Source organism: Centropristis striata, chromosome 20 (genome assembly GCF_030273125.1).
Source record: "Centropristis striata isolate RG_2023a ecotype Rhode Island chromosome 20, C.striata_1.0, whole genome shotgun sequence".
Classification (NCBI taxonomy): Eukaryota; Metazoa; Chordata; class Actinopteri; order Perciformes; family Serranidae; genus Centropristis; species Centropristis striata.
In genome coordinates this window covers 26,940,341-26,964,119 of record NC_081536.1, presented here as the reverse complement: position 1 = coordinate 26,964,119, position 23,779 = coordinate 26,940,341, and the positions used below count along the sequence as shown (strand labels likewise).

General features: G+C 38.4%; 1 protein-coding gene across 2 annotated transcripts in view; it reads right to left on the bottom strand.

The window, feature by feature from the left end:
• Window positions 1-23,779, bottom strand: part of hspa12a (heat shock protein 12A) — a 79,016-nt gene that overhangs the window by 8,266 nt on the left and 46,971 nt on the right. The window contains exons 5-11 of one of the 2 annotated variants that reach the window (XM_059323905.1): window positions 22,677-22,781; window positions 22,204-22,320; window positions 16,838-17,009; window positions 16,592-16,606; window positions 10,188-10,274; window positions 6,477-6,581; window positions 5,480-5,738 (exon numbers count right to left, since the gene is read on the bottom strand). In XM_059323905.1, the coding sequence (XP_059179888.1) occupies window positions 5,480-5,738; window positions 6,477-6,581; window positions 10,188-10,274; window positions 16,592-16,606; window positions 16,838-17,009; window positions 22,204-22,320; window positions 22,677-22,781 (860 nt within the window). The remainder of the gene's footprint in view (window positions 1-5,479; window positions 5,739-6,476; window positions 6,582-10,187; window positions 10,275-16,591; window positions 16,607-16,837; window positions 17,010-22,203; window positions 22,321-22,676; window positions 22,782-23,779) is intronic. The other variant, XM_059323906.1, reaches the window with a different exon arrangement.

Here is a 23,779-nt window from a genome sequence, read left to right as displayed (position 1 = left end):
AGCTGATCACATCCTGCAGAATTTCAGGAGTTACCTTCTCCAGTTAATCTTTTATTCATATCATATCAATATTTTAGACTTCTAAGGACCCCCAGTATTTCCTGCAGCATGTCAGTGTGTTGGACTAAGAAGGCTGCAGCTCTTATTCTAATGTGTCAGACACATATTTAGTCAACATTTAGGTAAATACAAGTGTTGTAGCAGACTCACTATCAGCACATACCCATTATCTAAGCATTCAGATTAGGACTGAGATAAAAACAACCCTGACTGTGAGGCTTCAGCTGAATGTTTGGTTTTGTTCTGTGTTTGTTGGTGTTTGCTGCCTCAACCCCCCCTCCCTTTCTATGTTCCCCTCTCCTGCAGAGCATGTGTGGCAGGAGGGCGTGGCTGGCTGCAGAATGGACACACCAGGTCTCAATCAGCTCATCAGCCTCAAACTACATAAGCCACATAGGCCGCGTTCAGACTGCCAGCCAAAATCCGATTTTTAGCCCATCCAGATTGGAACTGGATGGCTCTTTTGAAGTCTGAACAGTCACAAATCACATGAAATCCGATTTTTGCGAACTGGATCGAAACCACCTTCGGGAGGTAGTTTCAGATCGCATTTGGACAGATGCGTCTCAGTCTGAACCGCTCCAAACACTCGGATCGGTTTTGACTGTCCGTGACGTCACTCTACGCGTAGCGCCGGCAGCGCGGAGACGAGGTGTCCACCGGCAGCTGCGACCGACTCATGCGGGCCCGACGGGGGCGTGCATCCGCCCGGTTTCTCCCCTGGTGTGTCTGAGATGTTCTGCACCTCTACTGGACAGTGATAAGGCCAATATACTGAGGTGACCCGCCTCCAACATGTTTGTTGTTGTTGTTCTTGTCGCTGTCGCAATTATACGACGTCAGATGCTTTTTGTCCCAGCCTAGTCTCAGACTGAGATTTTAGACAGACTGTCAATCTTGCAGGGTAACTATTTACAAGACTACAACTAGATTCTTTTAGCATACCATACCATAGCATTCCTACCATGCAATTTTTTCCCATCATGCTCTTAGTAATAACTTACAAATGGAGGAGAAGCAGCTTTTGGCTCCAGCTGCTCTAGTGTGTGCAGTGGTTTGTGTTGAAAAAAAAAATGAAGAGGAAGCCACAAAATACCCCTCACAAAGCAGAAAAAGTGTTTCTGTTTTTCTGACATGCAAAGTTGACTATTTTACAGTAAAAATACATATAAGGAAGAATAAAGGAAAGGATAATTTAGAAATGAATTCATGATATACATTTATGTCCTATTTAATTATAATGTGTTATTAGTAGTGTTTAGTTAATCACTGATTATTACTTATTTATGTAGGCTTTATATATTTATTTATACATTTTAACTGGGTCTCCTTACTGTTCTCTTACTAAGAAACAGCGCCCCCTAAAATCCCACTTGTGGCCGTAAATATATGACATCACTATATTTTTATTGAGGACTGAGCTTACTAGCATTATTGTGATGTTCCTTTTTCCTGTGGAAGTGGTTTTACTGGCCGGTCTGGAACCGGGGACCTTTCCCCCGCTCATCTATTGGTTGGTGATTGTGTTACGTCACTGAGATTTGAGATAATATCAAAAACGCTGTGTAGTAAAATTCCTAGATTTACTAAAGACTTTCCGTTTTTAGTCTGGGACTGGGGAAATCGTTTGGTTTAAGCCCAGCATAAATCAGAAAAGTGATTCTGGTGGATAGATTGGGATAATGTGGTATTTTCAGATCAGCTACTGAGTGTCCCAGCATGAAAACCAGAAGCAGAAACCAGTGACGGCTCCCTCGGTCCTCTCTTGAGGCCAGCAGGCCAATGTCTCTATGCCTGATGCTGTCTGTCTGTCGAGACATAAATCCTGAAAGAATCCATATTATCCATCTGCTGGGATCCCATGTGTGTGATTCATGTACAGCGTGTGTACATGTAAGTGTGTAATGTGCAAGTAGGCGTGTGATAGTGTTTGTGCTGGACCCTCCCAAGATTTTCCAGCACAATGAGATAGACCGAGTGGTTCCAGTTAGGCGTCAGTAGAGCCTTGGGGGTACAGAGGGCTCCAGTTTCAGACATAAAAATATCTTTTAATGTCCGTCACAGTGGGATTACGAAAATCCACACAGACACGAGACAGGGTTATTAAAATCCAGACTCCATGGTGGTCCCAGACGTAAATTGTTATAGTATTCTAATGGCTGGAAATGAAAAGTTATATCTTCTCTGTCCATTTAGTTCTATTGTTTTACTACATGGTGCTTGCATCAGCCTCGCTTTTTCACTGTTTCTGTCCACCAACCCTGGCATCTAAGAGTCATGCTTACTATCAAATTTACAGTGTGAACATTTGACACTATTTCTAATCAGAAACAGGTTTGTGGTTGAGACACATCTATCATCAGTAGAGGCACACTGACATATCTCTGTTAGGCTAATATTGCAAAAAAGTTGTGTCTACAAACAAGATAAAAACACTAAATCTGAGGGAAATGATCTTGCTGCATGGACAGATAATTTCACTTGACAGGATTTCTTAAATTGAGATTGTTAAATCTAGAAATAAGTATGTTGATCGCTTTAAATAAGAAATGAACTCTTAAAACGAGATAAATTAAAGCTGCAAGCAACGATGAACTGGTCCGAGCAGAGTGACCTGACAATTATTTGTTTCTTACCAAGATAAAAAAAAAACCTTTAGATTTAGAAGTGTTAGATAATTTATCTTGTTTAAAGAGTTAATTTCTTATTTTAAGTGTTCAACATGCTTATTTCTAGATTTAATAATCTTAATCTAAGAAATCTTGTCAAGTGAAATTATCTGTCCATGCAGCAAGATCATTTCCCTCAGATTTTGTGTTTTTATCTTGCAATATTAGCCTAACAGAGATATGTCAGTGATATATTGGTACCAGAGTAGATGTTTCTAATATGCACCAATACGGCATTGATTTTCTGTAGTATCTCTTTAATATAATGTATTAAAGAGATACTTTGGTAATTTAAAAATGTTGTCATAAGAGAGTTTGTCCAGCAGATCGTGCTCTGACCCTATAGTGTCATTCAACACAGCCCTGTCTATCAGGCAGCCACCCACACTGGCCTATGACAGAGCCAGAGCTCATAATACTTACAGTATTATGAATCATTACACTTATGGAAACACAATTGTATAAAGCAGAAATCATGTTTGTAGGAAAAAAGTGTCGCTCATGTACTAATATTATTATTGAATTCAAGGCTACTTTAATGTAATGAAATGTTGTAGGATGCAGTTAAACTGTTTCCAAAGCTCACATTTCACCAATGTCTTCATTGATAACAAACCTTTTTTCAAAAATACTGTTTGTATTTGGTGTTTGTGCTATATATTTCATCCTTGATGTAGAAATAGAGACGTAACCAGCTTCTTGATTACAATGTCCATACAACTAGCAGTAGCGCGGAAAAAACGTATCTCGTTAAATTAGATGAGATGAAAGTGATTGTTGTGACGGCAGAAGAAGGGCATTAATAAGGAGGAGGCTACGACATGAGCAAGAGCTGAACAATGACGTGGAAGCACTTGAACAGTGTTGTGCACTACAGCTACTTAGCTCAGCTGTATTCTATGAAATCGATGCTTAGAGTCATCGTCTAATGAAGATGTATAACCTTGCTGAGAATAAATACATTTTTTCAAGTTTTGTATTTATTCACCTCTTTGATATGAGAGGTGTGTAGACTGTTGGAGAACAAAAAGCACTTTCAAAAATCTAAGAGTAGTTCAACATTTTTGGTAAATTTGCTAATCGATCTCCTGTCTGTGTGTCGACATGGTTAGCTAGAAGCAGGGGGGACAGGTAGCCTGACTTCTAACCTCTTATTCTACCTCCAGGTCCTTCTGGTCAGCTGACTTGGGTTTCCTGGCTGTCTAACTTCAGGGGTGACTGCACTTTTACTGTTCCTAGATTGTGGAGCAGCAACCACCTTCCTATGACATCTGCCCCTTCCACTGACTCTTTTAAGTCCAGATTAAAACATACTTTTATTCTCTCGAAACTTGCTGATGTGGCTGATTTTTGAACAGTGCCTATGATTTATGTGTGTCTATGAGCTATGTGTTTGATGTTATATCACTAGTAATGAAAATTTGGAGAAAATGACTCTGAAATCAGAAAATGTGAGTGAAACTGGACCGGTTCTCGATTTCTGGAGTTTGCTTCTAAGCCCCGGTTTACATGAGGACGCTTGCGGGTAAAAATGACAAAATATTTTATGGGAATTGCCTTTCGTTTAGGCGGTGGCGGCGTTTTTGGGGCTTAAAAACGCAAAAATCTGAAACCACCCTCCAGAGTGTAAAACTGTAATCCGCTCCACCGTAGCGTGTCGTCTACACTGCCAAGACACAAAACTCTGATCTGATCTGCTCACGTCACATACGCGTTTACCTCACATACATGCTCCAGTACAGGGAAATAAACAAACATGTGGGATTATTTTCATGCGTAGGACCTTCAAGCTGCTCTGGCAGCTCTAATAAACTTACAGGAGTCTTTCCACCAAATGTACAGGATATGTACAGATAGTATTTGTGAACAGAGAAGGATCTGTAATTACCTCCATCACATTTAGGATGCACCAATTGGTGGGAGGTGAGCCAGACGGCTTTGGACGAGACCTGGGAGATCTAGTGGATGGTGGAGAACTTTGTGGAAGGAGTAGCTGATGAAAATGCGTGGCGTGTAAACTTCCACATGTCCAAAGATGCTCTTATGGCTTTAAGTGATGCCGCCTGGCATGCATACCCAATCCAATTCACACACTTTTGCGTCACCGTATGCAGCAGATTTCCTCCTGAAAATGCTCGTCTAAATGCGGAATAAAAAGTGAAGACGCGACGCCACTTTTGCGTCTTCTGTTCAGACCGTCATCATGTAAACGTAGCCTAAGCCTGGGAAAAGTGTTGATAATGCAGTTATTTACTCAAATGAACAATAAGATCAAATAAGCACTTTTGTGGGGCGTCCCTGTGGCTAAGGGCTAAGACTGAGTTTATCACAGTGGACTCAGGTTTCAATCTGCCAGGTCTTCCCCTCTGTCTCCTCCTTCCATTCTCTCTGCCACTGTCTAATAAAGCTGAAAAACATACTTTTTTTTCCCTGACTTCTGTCAGCTTCTAATACAACACAACTTAACATTCAAGTGAAGGCTAATATCTTATTATCATGTAGATCATTAATCTATCAAATGGATAATGACTTTTCTCACTAACAGACAGTTATTAAATAATTATACAAATATCTAAATGTTTCTCTGTGTTGCAGGTCTTGTTTAAGATCCAGACACAACAGTTTTATGTTGAAATGAAAATAGTACAGCTTTGAAAGAAGGTCTCTCCTCCATCTGATCGTATAACTATCTACTACAGACATGGATTCCAATATGTCATGGTTTTGTCTGGTTTTCTGTATTTACTCACTTGCTTTTGCGCAGGGCGTGTTCCACACTGTGGCCCCTGAACTTCTTGTAGTAGTCAATAAAGGAGAAGGGTAGGTTAATATTGAGGGGGTTTGTTCTGTCAGGTGCTGCTGCCCTCTTTCGAGACTCAAACGCAATCATCAGGTCCACCCAGGCAGCCGGTCTTTTGATTTTAAACTGGTCGATAAAATCCTGGCCAAAGATCTTGCACAGCAGCTTCTCAAATTCATAATCAATCCCGATGGAGCCGTAGGGTCCACCTGGGAAAAGAGAGGACTGTGATTGTGATTCAGATGAAACAAGATGAAACATCAGATACAAAAAAGCTTTTTCCAGACTTTTCCAGACTCATATTTCCAGACTTCTCTGTAGATTTTTCAAACCATATTTGACATCTGCCTACAAATAACTTAAAATAACAGTATTTAACATGTATGATAAATATAGTATATGTACTGTAGCTGATACAATTTACAATTTTAACAGCAAATCCAGAAAAGTTAGGTTTATGTTATGTTATTTTAGTCTTTTCATATTTGCACTATTCCAACTTTGTTTCGCCCCGAGCACTGGTCCCTACAGCTATTGCTGTATGGGACCAGTGCTCGGTGCGATTGCCCCGTGGCCCTAATAAAGGCAACAGCTATTGTGACCTTTTGGAATCTGGCACCCAACAAATACCACATTACAAAAAAATAAAACTAACACTAAAACTAATAAAAACAAAACTAAAAACTAAGAATTTTCCAAAAACTAAAAACTAAATAAAACTAGCAAACTCACTCTAACAATTAAACAAACTAAACAAAAATGGACAACGAAATTAAAACTAAAACTAATGAATAATCCAAAACTATTATAACCTTGGTCTGGACACACAAATATGTTTTCATTCTTTTTTATACTACTGTTTTCCTCATACTTTTCTTGACCGGGAAAAAGTTAAAATCATACTTCCACACTGTGTAGCAACCCTGTGTTGTGTCATTTCCTTGTACCTGAGGCCTTGTAGAGCTCCTTTAGATGTCCCTCTGGAAGACGGATTTGATGCACAGTCAGGTCCACCGTTCCTCCACCACAGTCCACCACCACATAACGGTCCCCTGCACAGACAATACACACAAATGGAACATGGTGTGCAGTAAGCTCAGGTGCAAACATCTAACATGCTTATGGTTCCTGAGCGGACTCGTTGATCTGACATGCAGCCACTGGCTCTTATCTACTGCAACTCAGCTGTTTTTAGGAACATTGAGTGGGAGGGAGGTTGGATGGGACTCTCTGTGGCCCTTCAGTAGTGAGGTGATGGGAGAAAAGACACTGGATGAGGTAGAGAGTGGGATTGGCTTTAGCAGAGACAAGATGAGGGACAACAGCTGACAGTTTGGACATCAGATGATACACAGAGCCAGGGGCAGCTTGAGGTGGTTTACTCAAGTAATATCTCCCTTGAAACCCAACTGAAATTGAATAAAGTGACGTATTACTTTTTTGTCTTAACCCATAAGAACCCATGGTGACACCCATGTAACAAACACGTTAAATCTTCTATTTTTTGTTACCAGGCTAAGTTTAAACCCAGTTAACAATTCTAATCCGTTAATAGGGTGTCCTGTATTGCATTTAACTTGTTTTGACCATATTTCACAGTTTTTCAAATCACAATTTTGATAAACAAAAAGACACATGGTTATTTGTATTTATTTATTATCGATTTATTATTATTATGCTACTTTAAAACAAATCTAAAAAATAATTTGTTGTTAAACAGAACTAATAATGTCACAATTTTGATAGATGTTGTGGAGATGCTGAGAAAAAGGCAAATTTGTGTCTATTTTTTTTTTTACTTTATAATACGAAATATTATAAACATAAATACTATAAGCGCCCAATGTAATGTTTATGTCACATCACAGATCTTTGACATTTAGGGATAGTGTTTTTGAAAACACATCAGAAATGGTGGTATATCCCCCATAACTTTCCTTTAAGGATAACTGGGTCTGGGTTCTTATGGGTTAATATTCTTTATTAGTGAAGAAGCTACACTTACTGATTGTATGCCTCCATCAACCAGCCAAGTTTACATCCATGTCTGTCCAGACTAAAAATCAAGTTTAAAATTCTAATAACTGGATGATTCAACCATCTTTAACAGCAGCCAGATCTATATAATCAGCAGTTTCAAGACTGGTGTCACCACTTCAGGATGCTCCCCTTCTGATCCAGAGTTAAAGCCTTCTGAATGTAAAATGGCATCACTTCATCATTTTATTCTATTCGACATTTTATGTCAAATTCATCATGATTAGCAAATTAATTATTGAGTTATGGCCATGGTCACGGTGACCTTGGCCTTTGACTTCAAAAATCTAATAATTTAATACATTTGTGCCAAATTTAAATACATTTCCTGGCATGTATGAAAAATGTTCTTGTTTCTGAGTGTCTGAGTGAGCGTGTCAGAGAGACAACGGCACAAGGCTGAAACATGAAGAGTAAGGACCACACCATTCAACACACTGATGTTAACAGCTGCAGCTAAGTGTTCATGTTAACTCTTGTGTACTCCTACAGAAAGTGCTCCTCAGGGGTCAAAAAGGACCCCATGACATTAGACTGGTTTTAGGACATGTAGAAAAAAATTATTACCAACTTTCTTTTTTTTCACCTTTTAAGGCAACCAAAAAATTATATATAATTTTCATATTTTTTCATTATTATTGGTCAATTTTAATTAAATATACAAAATTAGGCCTCATTTCGAGAGAAAAAAAGTAATAAAACCTGTATATTTGTTTTAATAGTTATGGTGAAATTATAATTTATTGATGGGAATGCACAGAGTAGGTTATGTCAACTTTTAGTGCAACTTATGTTTTTGAAAGCAATGTTCATTTGTCAGCAAAAATAAAAAAAAAGTATAACACCCATCCTCCTCAGGGGTCAAAAAGGACCCCATGACATCAGACTGATTTTAGGACATTTAGAAAACAACTTTTTTTTCACCTTTTAGGACTCAAGACCAACACACTGATATATAGTTTTCATGTTTTTTTTCATTATAATTGGTCAATTTTAATCAAATATACAAAATTTGACCTCATTTCAAGAGAAAAAAAAGTATTAAAACATGATTTTTTTTTTTTAATATAAAAAATTATAAAACACGTAACAATGTATGAAGAAAGTTGAAATGTATATTATCTATAAAGGATAAAGAGGGCACATACACTGAAAAGTTCAAGCAATTCTATGAAAGTTAACCTATATTAATCATATGTTGAAAATTATTCGGGGTCAAGAAGGACCCCAAGAGTACAGGAGGGTTAAGTTGTTCAATGAGCTACAGCCGATTTGTAAAATGAAGCTCAGTGTAAATTTAATCTGGAGGATCAACGTTTACGCTTTATTCAACCACTCAAAATCAGCTGATCATGGGCGTTCAAATTAAACCAACCAGATTTTGGCACAATCTCCATTCATAAGCTGAACATGTCACTGCTGTCAAACTTCAAATCTGTTCCCCCCTCTGCTGCCAGCTGTCATCTCAGGAGAAACTGTTGCCCTCCTCAGTCCCATTCACCTCCTGCCACCATATCAGTGCCCAAGTTGAGCTGATCAAAAGTCCAATCCTCATCACATGCAGTACCCAGGTCGAGGGCATCTTCATCACTTCCAGATCATCAGCATTCTATTCATCTCATCCCCCCCACCATGGAGTGTCTAAACTCCACTACTTTATATATATATATGTACATATGTCACAATGGGGTCTTATCACCGGAGACTATTCACATTTCTTATCCTTTAGTCAATAAATATTCATTAAGTCAAAAGTGAAATTAGTAAATATAAATTATTCCCTATTGGGGTATTGCTTTTTCCATAATTTGCAAAGCAGATGCATGCTTTATGCAATTAACTTCCACCTGGACTTTAGGTTTTTCTCCTTAACAAGAAGACTTGATGGGTTGATCCGGGTAGAATTCAAATGTGCAACATGTACAAGCCCTGTCATCATATAGTATATTTAGTTTAGTATAACATGAGTCTGGCCATACTTTCTGCCAGTTATAACATTCTACACTGTACAGGTTAATTGCCGAGATTCTGGGTTCATGATGACATCACTACAGTGAGGTCCCAAAGGGAAACAAACAAGCAGTCAGATGACCAGATATGATGTAACGAACCAAGAGATTATATACATTTAGTATACAGAGTTTACAAGCTGTCTGATCATCTGACTGCTGGGTTTTTTTCACCTGTTTTTGATGTTTCCATGTTCCCGTCGGAGCAATGTTATCATCATTGTCAGAACCAATGGCTAACATAATAAAATAAAACCCAAATTGTAATAAACCATAGTTTGCCTTGCAGGACTTTAGAAGTGACAAGAAGTGTGAGGTAAACTAGAGACATAGATTCTGTATATTGAATTGCATTGAAGTGGGGCTACTTTTGGTACAACCAAAATGGTTATCATACAATATGAGTAAGTTTAAAGTATTATATTTTTACAAATCTCCAGATTGTTACAGTTGCCCCAAAATCCATGCATGCTCTATTTCTACCAAAATCTAAAGTTAGTACCTAATATGACAGATGGGCAGCACAGGAAACAGCAAGAGCATTTACCCTAGAGGAAGAGGGAAAGGAAATCATATCAGATGAGAAAAGAAGAGAAAAGGAAAGAACTCTACCTTCTTCCAGCTCCGACCAAAGTTCCCCTATGACATTTTCCACCAAAAAGGTGCGGCTCTGCCGGTTGCGCCGAACATGCTCCTTTGCTGGTTGTTAACAGAGAGAGAATGTTCTGGTGAGTGTGATAAAGCCATGAAGCTCTGCTGTGTGAAGCTGTGTGGCTCAAATTCAGTGGTGTGTGAGGCAAGCAGCAAGCTGAGATGCACATGTATCCACACTGTGAGCGGGCCTGCATGATTCCTATAGAATTCTGAGCTATAGAAACAGGTTATTCAATCCATGAAATATACTATACTATACTATACTATACTACAAGAACAGCTCAATTTAAATGGACAATAGATACTTTGCATGTTCAAGTATACAGTCGGAAAGCCTGTCAGACCAGTCTTGTTGCTCACAGTGTTAACATGCAGTTAAAGTGACCTGTGACTTGATTTCTGAAAAGGAAAACAAAACTAAAACTAGAGGCGAAGTTTCCAAAGTTTAACACATCCAACATCAACCCCACAGATTAATAATCCAACATTCCTGTTTTATGAATAGGAAACATGCCTTGCAAATATTTCAGCTAGATCAGTTTTGAGTTTAACAATTTTGCTTCAGACGTTTTGATAAAAAAAAAATTCTAAATATATAACAAATGTATACTACAGTTTAATGTTTTTTCATGCAACCCCAATTCCCAAATTGTTGGGACATTACCTACATTTAAATAAACAAATTCAATATTTTGCAACCTGTCTCTGCCCTCTCTTGAGGACTGATTCACAAAAGATATTGCTCAAATTACACTGCAGCACCAGCCCACCCATAAAGTTGTGGAGTTGAGTGTAATTTTCCCTCTTTTTGCACATTTTTGCAATTATAGAATACATACTCTCTAGAGGCTAATGTGTAGGTTATGAGGAGTGAAGCCCAATTAACTCCCAAGGTCTGTGTGCCTGTTTGAACCCAACACGCTGCATTGATTTGGGATGGAACAGGTCTGGCTCAATTAACTGCAGCAGTAACAATAAGTGTGTCCTGAGAGATAAGAGAGGAATAACAGCGTCACTTCAATGATTATTTAAATCTCTTGAGTCAGACGCATCGGCAGAATTAGTCCAGATTTACAATTTACAATTAAATTCTAACTGTGTGGCATTAAGCACTGACCTTTGTGAATTGGACTGTTGGCAGCACAGTTAGAGGTGCACTTTACGCTTTGAGATTAGAAGGTTTCTTTGCACACATTTATGGGTCATAAAAACCAGAACACAATATTTTGCATATCTTTCGTCACATACTGGCCCTCATTTATCAAACGAACGTACGACAGAAAGTGAGCGTAAAGTGGGCGTACGATCATTTCTACAAGGCTTTTATCAGTCTGGACGTGAGAGGAGGATCAGATCTCAGTCTGGTCTCAGTTCGTGGTCGCAGGTTTGAGTCAGTGTGAAGTCCACACGTCTGAGTCAGAGAATTGATCTTAGACTATAGAATTGATGCCTGGAGCTGATAAAACTCTTTGGTGTTTTGTTTTTAAATAGTGACAAACCAAAGCATGTTTTGGTTATATAATTTATCACCAAAACATAATTTAAAATAAATACACCCTGCCACCGTGAAATTCTTTAACCAGAATACTAGCCGAGGATATTAAATGTTGTTGTCTTCTGCTGTTTACCATTATTACTATTATTATTATCCTGCTGGACACCGGAGCGTCAGCATCTCCTTCACCAGCGGTTCTGACCCAATAGAAACATTTCCAATCAGCCACAAATTCCTCTGACTGGGACAGAATTCTACTGAGTGTAAAGAAGTGAATAATATCTTTCCATTATAATAATAACAATATTTGGATATTATATAGGCTATTAAGCTTTACATATCACGATGTATAAATGAAATATTCGATGTTGAATGGTCCACTGCTACTCTGCTGACAGCACCACTGATTTCCTTCCTTTTCACTTTTTATGCTGCCAAACAAAACCAGTTTGTTGTGTTACAGCTGTTGGACGTCAGCATTTCACTTTCTGACTCTGAGAAATTCCTCTTCTTTTAGAATTAAAACTTACTTCAAAACATTGTTTACCTCTTGGCTGCAACCAAAAAGCTGTGAAAACTTTTAAGTCTGTGCTCCAAATGTAAAATACTCACTGAACTTGTTTGAGTATACATTTTTTTTCATAATCCTCTGTCGCTGCATTATTTGTAACGTTGCACTTTGCTAATAAAGCAGACTTTAAAAAATTAAAGGAAAAAAAATCCTCTTTTTGGCCGTGTCGTAAACTCTCGGGGCGCGGCCGTGATACCCTGTCGTAAGGCGATATATACGCTACGTCCTTCTGATAAATGAGGGCCAATACTGTGTATTCAATTGAAAACTGTACAAAGAAAATATATTTTATGTTCAAACTGATGAGCTTTTGTTTTTGTAAATATACACTATGAATTTTGCATTTCATGCATTCTATTTTTATTTACATTTTACACAGTGTCCCAGCCTTTTTTGGAATCTGTGTTGTATCTAACAACCAGTCTAGTGAACCTGTGGCACAGTGGATCCGTGTGACCTGGGGTTGAGTGGGAGTAGCAGGAAGACCTGGCAGAAGTTAATGTCAGAAGGACATTTCCTGTTCCACAGAGGAAACAATACAGAGAACTCTCATTAGCCTTGCAGAGGGCATGAGAGAGGTCTAGCGTTAACACTACGTCACTCTAACATTCCATCAACATCATTAGCTGCGTTTCAAAGAGTGATTTTCAATAGAGCAGTTTCATTATATAACACGTCTGCTGAATCTGATTTTAGTAATATTCTTTCAACAAAGTATACAGTTTATTTACTATTTATCGTTTAATACAAAGCAATATCAGGAAATCATTGTCCAATTGGAGAGATACATAACAGATGTAATATTTGTAGTGAAACATGTCGTAACACGAGTAGAGGAGTCTTCAGTGGATATCCATCATCGCAAAGACAAAAGGAAACAGCAGTAGGGTCAAAGTTGACTGTTCTCATTGTTTTTCCGACAGCAGCTTGAGTTGAAAAAACCTTTTGACATCCTGATACATATGGACTAAGAGAGTTCAGGGTCATGTACTCACTGTAGTATTTGAACACATCAGGTCAGACTGCGCAGACCGAAGGAACACCCTGGTCAGATTTAAGTCAGGTCATCAAGTCTTATTTAAATTAGAAAATATAAAACGTGATGCACACTAAATTAGGCAGTTATCAAAAAGACTGACTTGGTTACTCATTCCACTGCGATGTGATCTCCATGGACCTGAGAAGTAGCACCATCTGAGGTGTCAAATCAAACACAGTAAGAGCTTCTGGATTGTAGCAAGATTGGATTAGCCAAAGTAAACACTGCACACTTTAAAGCTAGTCATACTGCTCTCATCATTGCAAAGAACGGGTCCAGTCTAGATGCAACAGATGACTAGAGATGCGTACCCTTCACTACAACTGTGACTTTAGGCTTGGCACATGCAAAAACAACTATCTTGTTAGACACAGTGGCCCTCATTTATCAAACCAACGTAGAAACCAGTCTAGATCTGAGCATATATCGTCTCACGACAGGGTTCATATGTGATTTATCAGTGATAAATCTCTCTCCAATCACAGTGTAAATGTGGCGGCTGGAAACAAGCGTCATTTAAATACCACGCCCTATTCTATATATAATAAATATAATATATACCCGATTCAGAGGCCTTGCCCCAAGAGTTTGCCACACCGAAGGACGGGCCAAAAAGAGGATTTTTGTCTTTTCTTCCTTGTTTAATTCACCTTTATTAGTAAAGTGCACCATCACAAATAAAACACAGGGGAGCGAAATACACAGCGATGGAGGATTATGGAAAAAAAATACTCTTTTACAAATTATATACTCAGTTCAATGAATATATTACATTTGGAGCACAGACTTAAACGTTTTCACAGCTTTTTGGTTGCAGCCAGGAGGTAAACAATGTTTTAAAGTAAGTTTTAATTCCAAAAGAAGAGGAATTTCTCAGAGTCAGAAAGTGAAACGCTGACGCCCAACAGCAGCAACACAACAAACTGGTTTTGTTTGGCAGCATAAAAAGTGAAAAGGAAGGAAATCAGTGGTGCTGTCAGCAGAGTAGCAGTGGAGCATTAAACTCCTGGTGAGGCTGGAATATTTCATTTATACATTGTGATATATAAAGCCTAATAATCTATATAATATCCAAATATTATTATTATTATTGTGATGGAGATATATTATTCACCTCTTTACATTTAGTAGAATTATGTCCCAGTCAGAGGTGCGTGTGTTTGATTGGAAATGATCTGATCCTCCTCTCACGTCCAGACTGATAAAAGCCTTGTAGAAATGATCGTACGCCCACTTTACGCTCACTTTCTGTCGTACGCTCGTTTGATAAATGAGGGCGAGTGAGTTCAAATGACCATCATGTCAAAATACGGTGTTTAAGTCGTTTAGGCATTATCTCTCTCGTAAGTCTTAAATTCAATCCCTCTCAGACATTTCTTTGCTTTTAGCATTTTTTTTGGCTAATGATAATTTTAAATAGCTGGTGTTACAGAAATGTTCACATCTAAACTTAGGGTTTAGAAAAAGGTCTACATAAAGGAAAGTAACCCCAAACTATTTTGGGGTATGACTTTCAGGGAATGATAATGTTCTGTAGCACTTAGTAATCTCTTTGCTCGTCTTTATATCCTTATAGAACACAGAAGGAGTCAAAGATAAGCTTTGCGTTATATAATGTTTCTTTCAACTTACAATGTGTCTGGTAAGCAACAGCAACAACACTTTGTGACAAAAACTCTTGTCTACTTTTCTTCTTTACACTTGGCTGTTAAATTCCTCAAATATGGCACCCAACACTGTTACAAAGAAAAATTCTAACACCTCTGTCTGTCTAACACGATGCTCGAATGCTTTGCTTCAAGCCTCAAGCTATACCTAAAACAACTTATTACCAAGTCTGCTATGTAAAGGCATAGTAGGGGATGTATTTTTTAAAACAGACATCCAAAGGCTGCAGCTGTAGCTCGACATGGAACACGAAAAACAAGTTTATGCTTTATTCTTATGTTTTCAAGCAAAGCCATTGTCGTGTAGCCACAGTTTCTGGTGCCAAACAGCTCCTGTTCTGGGTGAACTACATCTTGATTACCCTGGAAGTATGGAGGCAGAGTTTGCAGCAATAAACATCACTGATGGACAAAACACTTAAACAATGTGAGTCATTCTGCAGGGACAAAGTTTGGGAGAGCAGAGCATCAGGGAGAGGTGTAAATGCAGGAAAGAGATAAATAAAACTCAATAACCCCCATATCAGAGAGTGTAAAAGCTTCATTTTTTTCTAAAACAACGTTTTAAAAAAACAGGGCTCAAGACAAAGTTATCATGCAATCACTGATCTTAACCTTTTTTATGGAAACAAATGTTTTCCGACATGGAGAGTATCTAAGCAATACCAGGAACAATAGAGGAAAATGTTAAAAAAACGTGTCAAACATGTTTCTCCATGCTAGATTAATGCATCCTACCAAACTCAGGCATCACATGCCCATAAGATTCACAAATTCCAAGGAAATTCCCTCAAAGACACATTAATATCTGATGGAATTCAAAATGAAACAATGAACACATGGAATCATTAAGCTAGATATTGTATGAATGCTTGTCTGCTTTGGGTAAAAAACAGGACCCATTAAACCTGGATATATCTTGGCTGCATGCAAGTAATGATATACTGTGAAGATAAGTTGTTGAACGAAAAGAATCTTGGAAATCCTTGTTTTCGTAAATTGGTACTAAACAAAAAGTAAATAAAAGTGAAAAACTGTGTTATTGTAAAAAAGGAAGGAGTGCTGGGTATTTGCTGTTGCTGCTTCACATTGCCAAAACTGTGTGATATTGAACGTTCAGTGCAAGAATAAACAAAGTAAGATTAGAAATGCAATGGCTTCCGCGACTGTAATTTGGTTTATTAACAACCAGGTATTATAGTGACCATAGTTACTGCATTATTAGGTTTCAATGTAGGTCAGTTTACGACATTTTCAAACATAGTTTACTGGTCTTTATCAATGCTAGGTGTACAATGTTAACAGTAGATTACAAGTGCACGCTCATGTTAATGCTTTTAGGTTAATCGGTAGGTACTGAAGTCATGGGAAGCTCAACACAGTTCAAATCATCCACAGTAAGCTTGGAAGACATTTGGGCCAATAATAGCTAGAACTTTGAATAATTATTCATGTCTCCCATTCCAAATCAAGACAAGCTTTGTGTATTGGATCAAATCACGGAAAAGGAGCAAAAGCAAATGAAAAATGTGATAGTTGAAATAAAAGTCATGCATTTCTTGTGTGAATTTAAAAAGAATGCATGATTACCATGACCTGGAGAGACTATGGAAGAAACAACATTCAACAAGAGAAAAAATGGATGTTACAACATCAGTACTAATGTTGCCAAAGAAAGTCTTTAAAGAGAAACAGTAAATACACAAACAACCAGAAAAATCTGCTCAACAGTACAGAGGTGTGCATGATCAATGAGTAATGAAGCGTGGAGCCAGAGGTGATAAATACTGTATGAAAGCTACATCAAGCACTACTTGATGTCTTGATGGGACATACCTTGGGTCATTCCACTGCCTACGTTGTCAGTAGGGCTGCAGCCGTTCTGGGTGGTATGGGTGCCCAGGTCCACCATCTGGTGGAGGCGGAGCTTGCGGCAATAGATTGATGCTGCCTCTGGTTCTAAGGCGATGATCAGCTGCTCTGGATTGTCACGGTACACCAGACCAGACTTCACAAGGGAAGAAAACAGACAGGAAAGAACACCTTTAACGTCCAACATAAACTGTTTTTCAGCTTCCTCAGATGTTAGTCACAATGGTGATGTGTTTAAAATGCTCAGCACACACTCGTTTTGTAACACTGATGATGTTGTCGTGTTGTTCATGCCTGGACGGAAAATGACAGAAAAATATCATAATGGAGGTTATTTTGAGCCTTTAAATGAAACAGCCTACTAAGTCTAAATGAACCTACCCATAATACTAATAGGTCATAGTGTACTAAATATACATAAGCTGAATAGCAAGTACCATTTGAGAATGCACTATTTAAATTTGTGAGTAGGGAATGGACTGTATGAATATAATACTTGTGAATTTAATAACTTATTTGAATTTTTTTGATGATTTTTAATGATGTCTACAATGTTTCATTGTTTTTACATCATCATTGTTAAGTGATTTTTTTTTTACCCCAGGAAGACTAGCTCGTCCCACTTTGGTGACAGCTAATGGGGATCCTTTTAACAATTAACAATAAACAATAATGAGCATTTATTAGTATGATCTTGTCAGAATGCAGCCAGGACAGAGGTTCAAATGAGAGGCTGGACACCAAAAATATCTCGGAAGTTTCTCGGAATTGCAGGAAAACTCAAAACCAGGTTTGATGTTGGCAACATTCAGAGGTTAAGATGCTGAGCCTTAGACTTTATTACTCTATGGTGCACATTTTAGTTGACTAAAATGTAAAAAATAACATGAAATGTAATGCTGTATGTAAGCAACACATTTTTATAATTCACTAACTAAAATTTGAAGAGAATAGAAAATACATTTCACCTGTTTGTTTGTGTGCTGTGTGAACAAAACAGAAGGATGTGTATTCATGCTGGCTCTATCATCATCAATATACAGTACTGTAGGGCAGAAAACACAGTACTCCCACTCCTGTAGATGCATTATTACTGACTGCAAAGTAGAGCTAGTTTCACATGAACCTATGTCAGACATGTCCTGATGGCAGAGGCATGTTGTGTACAAAAAGCTGCATGAATTTGGCATTTAAGTTATATTCATATGAAGGCTGCAGCAGCAGGCGTTGATTCTGGCAATATATCTCACAATAGCAAATAACTTCAAGCTACTTCCATATCCAGCTCTCACCAGCAAATTTATGCAACTATTAAACAGGAAAGCGTAGGCATCATATCACACATTTAACTGATTCATGAAAATACACTAAAATTATGTAACTTATGTTAAATATAGCACTCTGGATGGTGACATTGCTGCAGGGCCTCATAGTACCTGTGAGTCACCATCTGTTGCCTGGTGTCAATGGTCTGAATGGTCTCAATTTTTTCATGTAGAGCAACTAGTAAGATCATTTAGTAACATAATTTAAAAACTATGACACAACAATGTAATCAACAGCCAAGAATGAGTCATAAAGGTCACAGACGAATGTAATGCTATGAAATAAAGCAGCTGTAATTCACTGTTTTGATTAAAAACTGTGAGTGAGGAATGAGGCTTGTAGAACCCGATAATGTAATAACCCCGATAATGTCATAAAAATCTGCACTTGAGTCCATTGAAAATGTAATAAAACCTGATAATGTAATACAAATCTGCACTTGAGTCCATTGAAAATGTAATAAAACCTGATAATGTAATAACTTCCCGGTATTGTAAGAAAGTGCATTTCCCAATTATATTATACACTTTTTTACCAATAATGTAATAAAGTATAACATTAATGGGAGGTTATTACATTATCAGGTTAGCCTTCATTTTGCGAGTCCTGATAATGTAATAATTTAACAGCAGACCACCCATTACTTGGGTTCAAGTGGTGATACTGTGTAGGCAACTCTAGCTCAAGAGCTCTAGCGCCACCAACAGGTCAAAGTTGAATGTTTATTAACTTTTGACCCGTTCATCCGTTTTTCACAAACGAGGTATCCATGACAACACGAATGCATTCAACAGCTTCTTGAAATCTAAAGGTGCTTGGTGTTATACTTTATTACATTATTGGTAAAAAGTGTATTACATTATCGGGAAGTTATTACATTATCAGGTTTTATTACATTTTCAATGGACTCAAGTGCAGATTTGTATTACATTATCGGGGTTATTACATTATCGTGAATTTATTACATTATCAGGTTCTACAAGGTTTCAGAACCACAGACTTATTTCTTCTTCTTTTTGGTTGGCTCCTTATAAAGTCCAATAAAGCTGCAATGTCATTACTGCTTGAGAAAGTAAGAAGAGCCAGAGAAGAAATGTTGCTTGGTGTTTGAGTGGATCAGAAGAGAAGAGGGGTGAATAAAGAGCCAGAGAAAGGGCTGTGGGTTGTGTCATGGCCCCCGGGAGAACAGCTGATGTGATCTGAGGAGGAGAAGTGACTGCAGTGGGCTGCCTTTCACTTGCTTTCTCCCTCCCTCTGTCCTCCGTGAGCAGCCAATCAAATGATCCACACTGCCTGATGCTGAGTCACTGCACATGCTCGGCTGTCCCTCCTCATACTGATTTACTCACGTTCTCTCTCTGCTAGCTCATCCCTCCATCCCACCCTCTAGCCCCACTGCAGAACAGCTAAAAGCTCTCCTCCTTTTTTTTGTTTCTGCTCTTGTCTACATTTCCCTCCTCTCCTCCTCCTCCTCCTCCTTAAGCTTGCACACCAGGGGTGTGATCAGGACAAAAGAATGATATCATTGGACAAAACAGCACGAAAACATCAATCTGAATCAGTCCCAAACCAGCTCTAAAAGATTGGAATGTGTTGATTTGATTTCAGATTTTATAGCAAATTTAACTTCATCACAGTAACATTTTTGATGATAATCAAAACAATCTGCTGAAAAATCTGCTGAAATTGAGACGGTGTGAGTTTCACAATACAACACAGTCCAATCCATCTCAGTCCATTGAATTTGTATTAAAAGAAGGATGCTAAAGAACTAGAACTACGTTTTTAAAATCAGATTAACCGAAAGAATGTAACTTTTAAGAGGACAAAGATATGCCTCCGGATATACATATCCGTTCTGGCATAGAGTGCTGAAATAATCAAATGATCTGTTTAAATCTAATAGTTTTAGCTGAAATGGGCATTTTGTTCGCTTTATATATACTGAGTTTCAGGATCGCACAGTTTTCCCCATTGTAACTCTAACTAAAAATATTTTTTTCCCAGTTTGGCAGTTTTTAAAAACTATTGGTAGTACATTCTACCACACAACAGCTTCTAATCAATTTTCCATTTGTATCCCGGGGGCTTAGAGGGTGGAGAGGGGAGGGGCACACAGTATTGACAGTTGAGAAAGTTCATTTAATGGAGATCACACCTGTCGCAACATTATTTTTAATGGGAAATGTCCTTGCAGTTTCTGTCGATTTTTATGAAAACGGTGAGGCAAATCTATGCAAAACATTTGTAGCACACCATTCCAGATTACTGCACACTTTTTTATGTATCCTTTGGCAAAAATGTCATTAAAATCCGGAGGAAGATGAAAAATAATAAGTATGGCAAAGATTAAACAGTGTGCCTTGCACCTATAGTACAAAGTGCACGGAGCAAGTACATTTAGGGTGTGGCCAGTTCCACTATTGCTCCTTAAATGGCATATAACCCATCTGCAAAGAAAGGGACAAGGGACAAAGGGGTTGTATTTGGTCTCTTAATTAACCATAGGTGTGTTTTTGGCCAAAGCATAAAAGTAAACGGGACGGTGCTAACAAGCAGCCTTATCACACCTGAGCCATGGGTCAATTGATAAGCCTGGCCTAAAACTTCCACAGAGTCATAAGAAAGGAACAACCAATAGTAATAAAGAGCATAATGCAGGGGGAAGATAGGAACAGTTTTTAGCAAGACATAATTGTTCATTGCTTGCTAAAAGAAAAACTAAGATCACCTTGATTGAAGATATTAATAATTATGGCCATAAATTGAAATATTTCAAATCATTTTCACCATCAGCGGTTGAAAGCTTGTCAGTGATTTGCATTACTGGCTTTTAGGCTCTTACCTAAATGAGAATGAAGTCTGGCAACTATTAAATTTTGCAGGGCCATTTGAGCACATTTCACATTGTCTGCTTGGCTTTCCTTCAAGCCATTTAGTTATGAGTTAATAAATAATGCACTCACATCTCTGGACCACAGACTACAGTGGTGAAATGACAGAGACACTCAAAGTGCACATATGTAAAGGAGTCTGGATATCGCATGTCTCTCACACTAACTGGCAATAGCCTCCATGTGAAAGTACAAAAATGTGACTATATATATATATATATATATATATATATATTTATATATATAGCCTGAATAGGCTAGTTGGATATTCAGGTTCATAATTAACAATAATGCAGTGGGGGATGTACAAGTCAAATTCATCATCCCCTCTCTCAGAAACGCGTGCGCACACACACACACACACACACACACACAAACCAGGTCCCTGGTGCCCTACCCATCACAGCTGTGGTCTGTCTCTCCTCCTCTAGCTTCTTTTCTGCAGGCAGCCACACCCAGCCGACCAAATACACTGATGGCCCGAAGAGACTTACACACTCTTAAAATTCTCTGCTTGTGAGGATCCTCTATTGACACGAGTGCAAGGATATATGTTACATAAGCGCACGGACAAAGGCAAATTGATCAGACAAAGCTCAACCAGTAGCGAATTAATTTCACAGCAAAGGGAACATAACCCAACAGAACCGAAACTCAGATTTTGTAAACCACTACTAATAATCCTGTGGTAGGCAACATAGCATAACTATTGCAGGAGTACTATCACAGATTTTCAATTTTTGGACTGTATACGAGTCCTGAATACATAAAAATAATTGGGCCTTTTAAACCAATCAGCAACTTCTCCTGAAAATTAAACACTTCTTGGAGTTCTGCAAGGTTCCGTCCTGGGTCCACTATTTCCACAATAATATTGTGTTTTTTACCACTCTACATAAGTTTCCTAACTTCTTTGTTTCCTTCCTTCCTTGTTTCCTTCCTTCCTTCCCTTGTTTTCTCTGTGACTCTCTGTGTCTTTTTGTAGCAACCCTGAGCGTACATATCTCTCTTTGTAGTAAATTTACAGAGAGACAGAGAGTGTTATCCTTTTAGCTAATGTAATAAAATAAATGTCTTATGTACAAATGTGAATGAAGCCTCTCTGCCTACCTTATAGGCAGCTTCCCTCATGAACTGTTTTGCAGGCATTTTCCAGATGGCAGGAACAGTGATCACCCATCTTACATCATTGTTGTCAAAGTCACCGCCTGTTTGATCACTAAGCTCCTGCAGGAGGAAAGGTGAAACACAAGCAACAGGTTAAAATCATGTTTTAAATTCATAAACATGAATCACTGGGTCAGGTTTATTCATTATGCTCTTCCTTTGCTACTCATCACCTTTTGATACATTGCATGTTACCAGAGCTATTCCTTATGTCACAAAGTGACATCACCAGATTAGTCATTTTTAATTCTAATATAATTAATTTTTAAGTGATTGGAACAAACTGAAAACTGGCTTCAGGGATCATGCTGGAACTGAGCCCAAATTCTACAGAATGTAAATACAAGATGATTAAAATAAAACATGCATTGTGTATGTAATACAACACAGTATACATGAGTTCAGAGGCGTGTTACCTTCAGTGCTTGCTCCTTAAAGAAGGCCAATGCATATGCAAAGATATCCAGAGCTTTCACTCGTTTCCCATTGGCTGCATGGAGGTCTGTGTCGATGGACAAATTCTGTTTTTGGGTAGAATGAAGGACATAAAATCAAACCACTGCAGAAGAGTGGAAACATTCATCATATAAAGAGGAGGCATGATGTCGCATATTACATTTTCAGCTATCTACTGTGATGATCTATGCTGGGATGTGTCATTGTTCAATACATATATTTTTTTTATGTTGTATCTTCTGTAGTTTTTACAAAATGTTACTCAAACTGGAAATAGTGCATTTGTTGGGGAATATTTTCAGCTGCGCACATCTGAGGAACGATGTGTCAGCGACTGTGAAGAGCAACACAGGGGCCCCAGAGGTGGCCATCCTCTGCCCATTCCCATTTACTGGTCACACCCCTGACTTCAGAAACAACAGGGAGTGATGGCACCTGTTAAAGTTCTCTGAGGTTTCTGTTATTGTTGGCTGTACTAGTGTCCAACAGGAGGAGGAACACAAAGACCTAGAGAATGCTGACTGTGTACTTCTCTGTAACTTCTGGCTAAGTACATGTTTATTAAATCAGAACTAGAAGACTTACATCCGTTTTGGGGTATACTTTTTTACAGTTTTACTTTTTATCTCTTCTGTTAGTATTTGTGGGGCTACACGGTGGCCTAGTGGTTAGCACTCTAGCTAGCACTAGCACTTGTCTCACAGCAAGAGGGTCGCCGGTTTGACTCTGACCTGCGGCTCTTCTGTGTGGAGTTTGCATGTTCTCCCCGTGTCAGTGTGGGTTCCCACCAGGAATTCTGGCTTCCTCCCACAGTCCAAAAACATGCACTTAGGTCTAATTGGTGACTCTAAAATTGTCTATCTCTATGTGTCAGCCCTGTGATAGTCTGGCGACCTGTCCAGGGTGTACCCCACCTCTCGCCCAATGTCAGCTGGGACAGGCTCCAACCCCAAGCGACCCGAGTGCGGATAAGCGGAGAAGGATAATAAATGAATATTTGTGTTTGACATTGCTTTTTGCATGATTTGGTGTTTGTATCAAAATGTCTTCCAGGGATGAATAA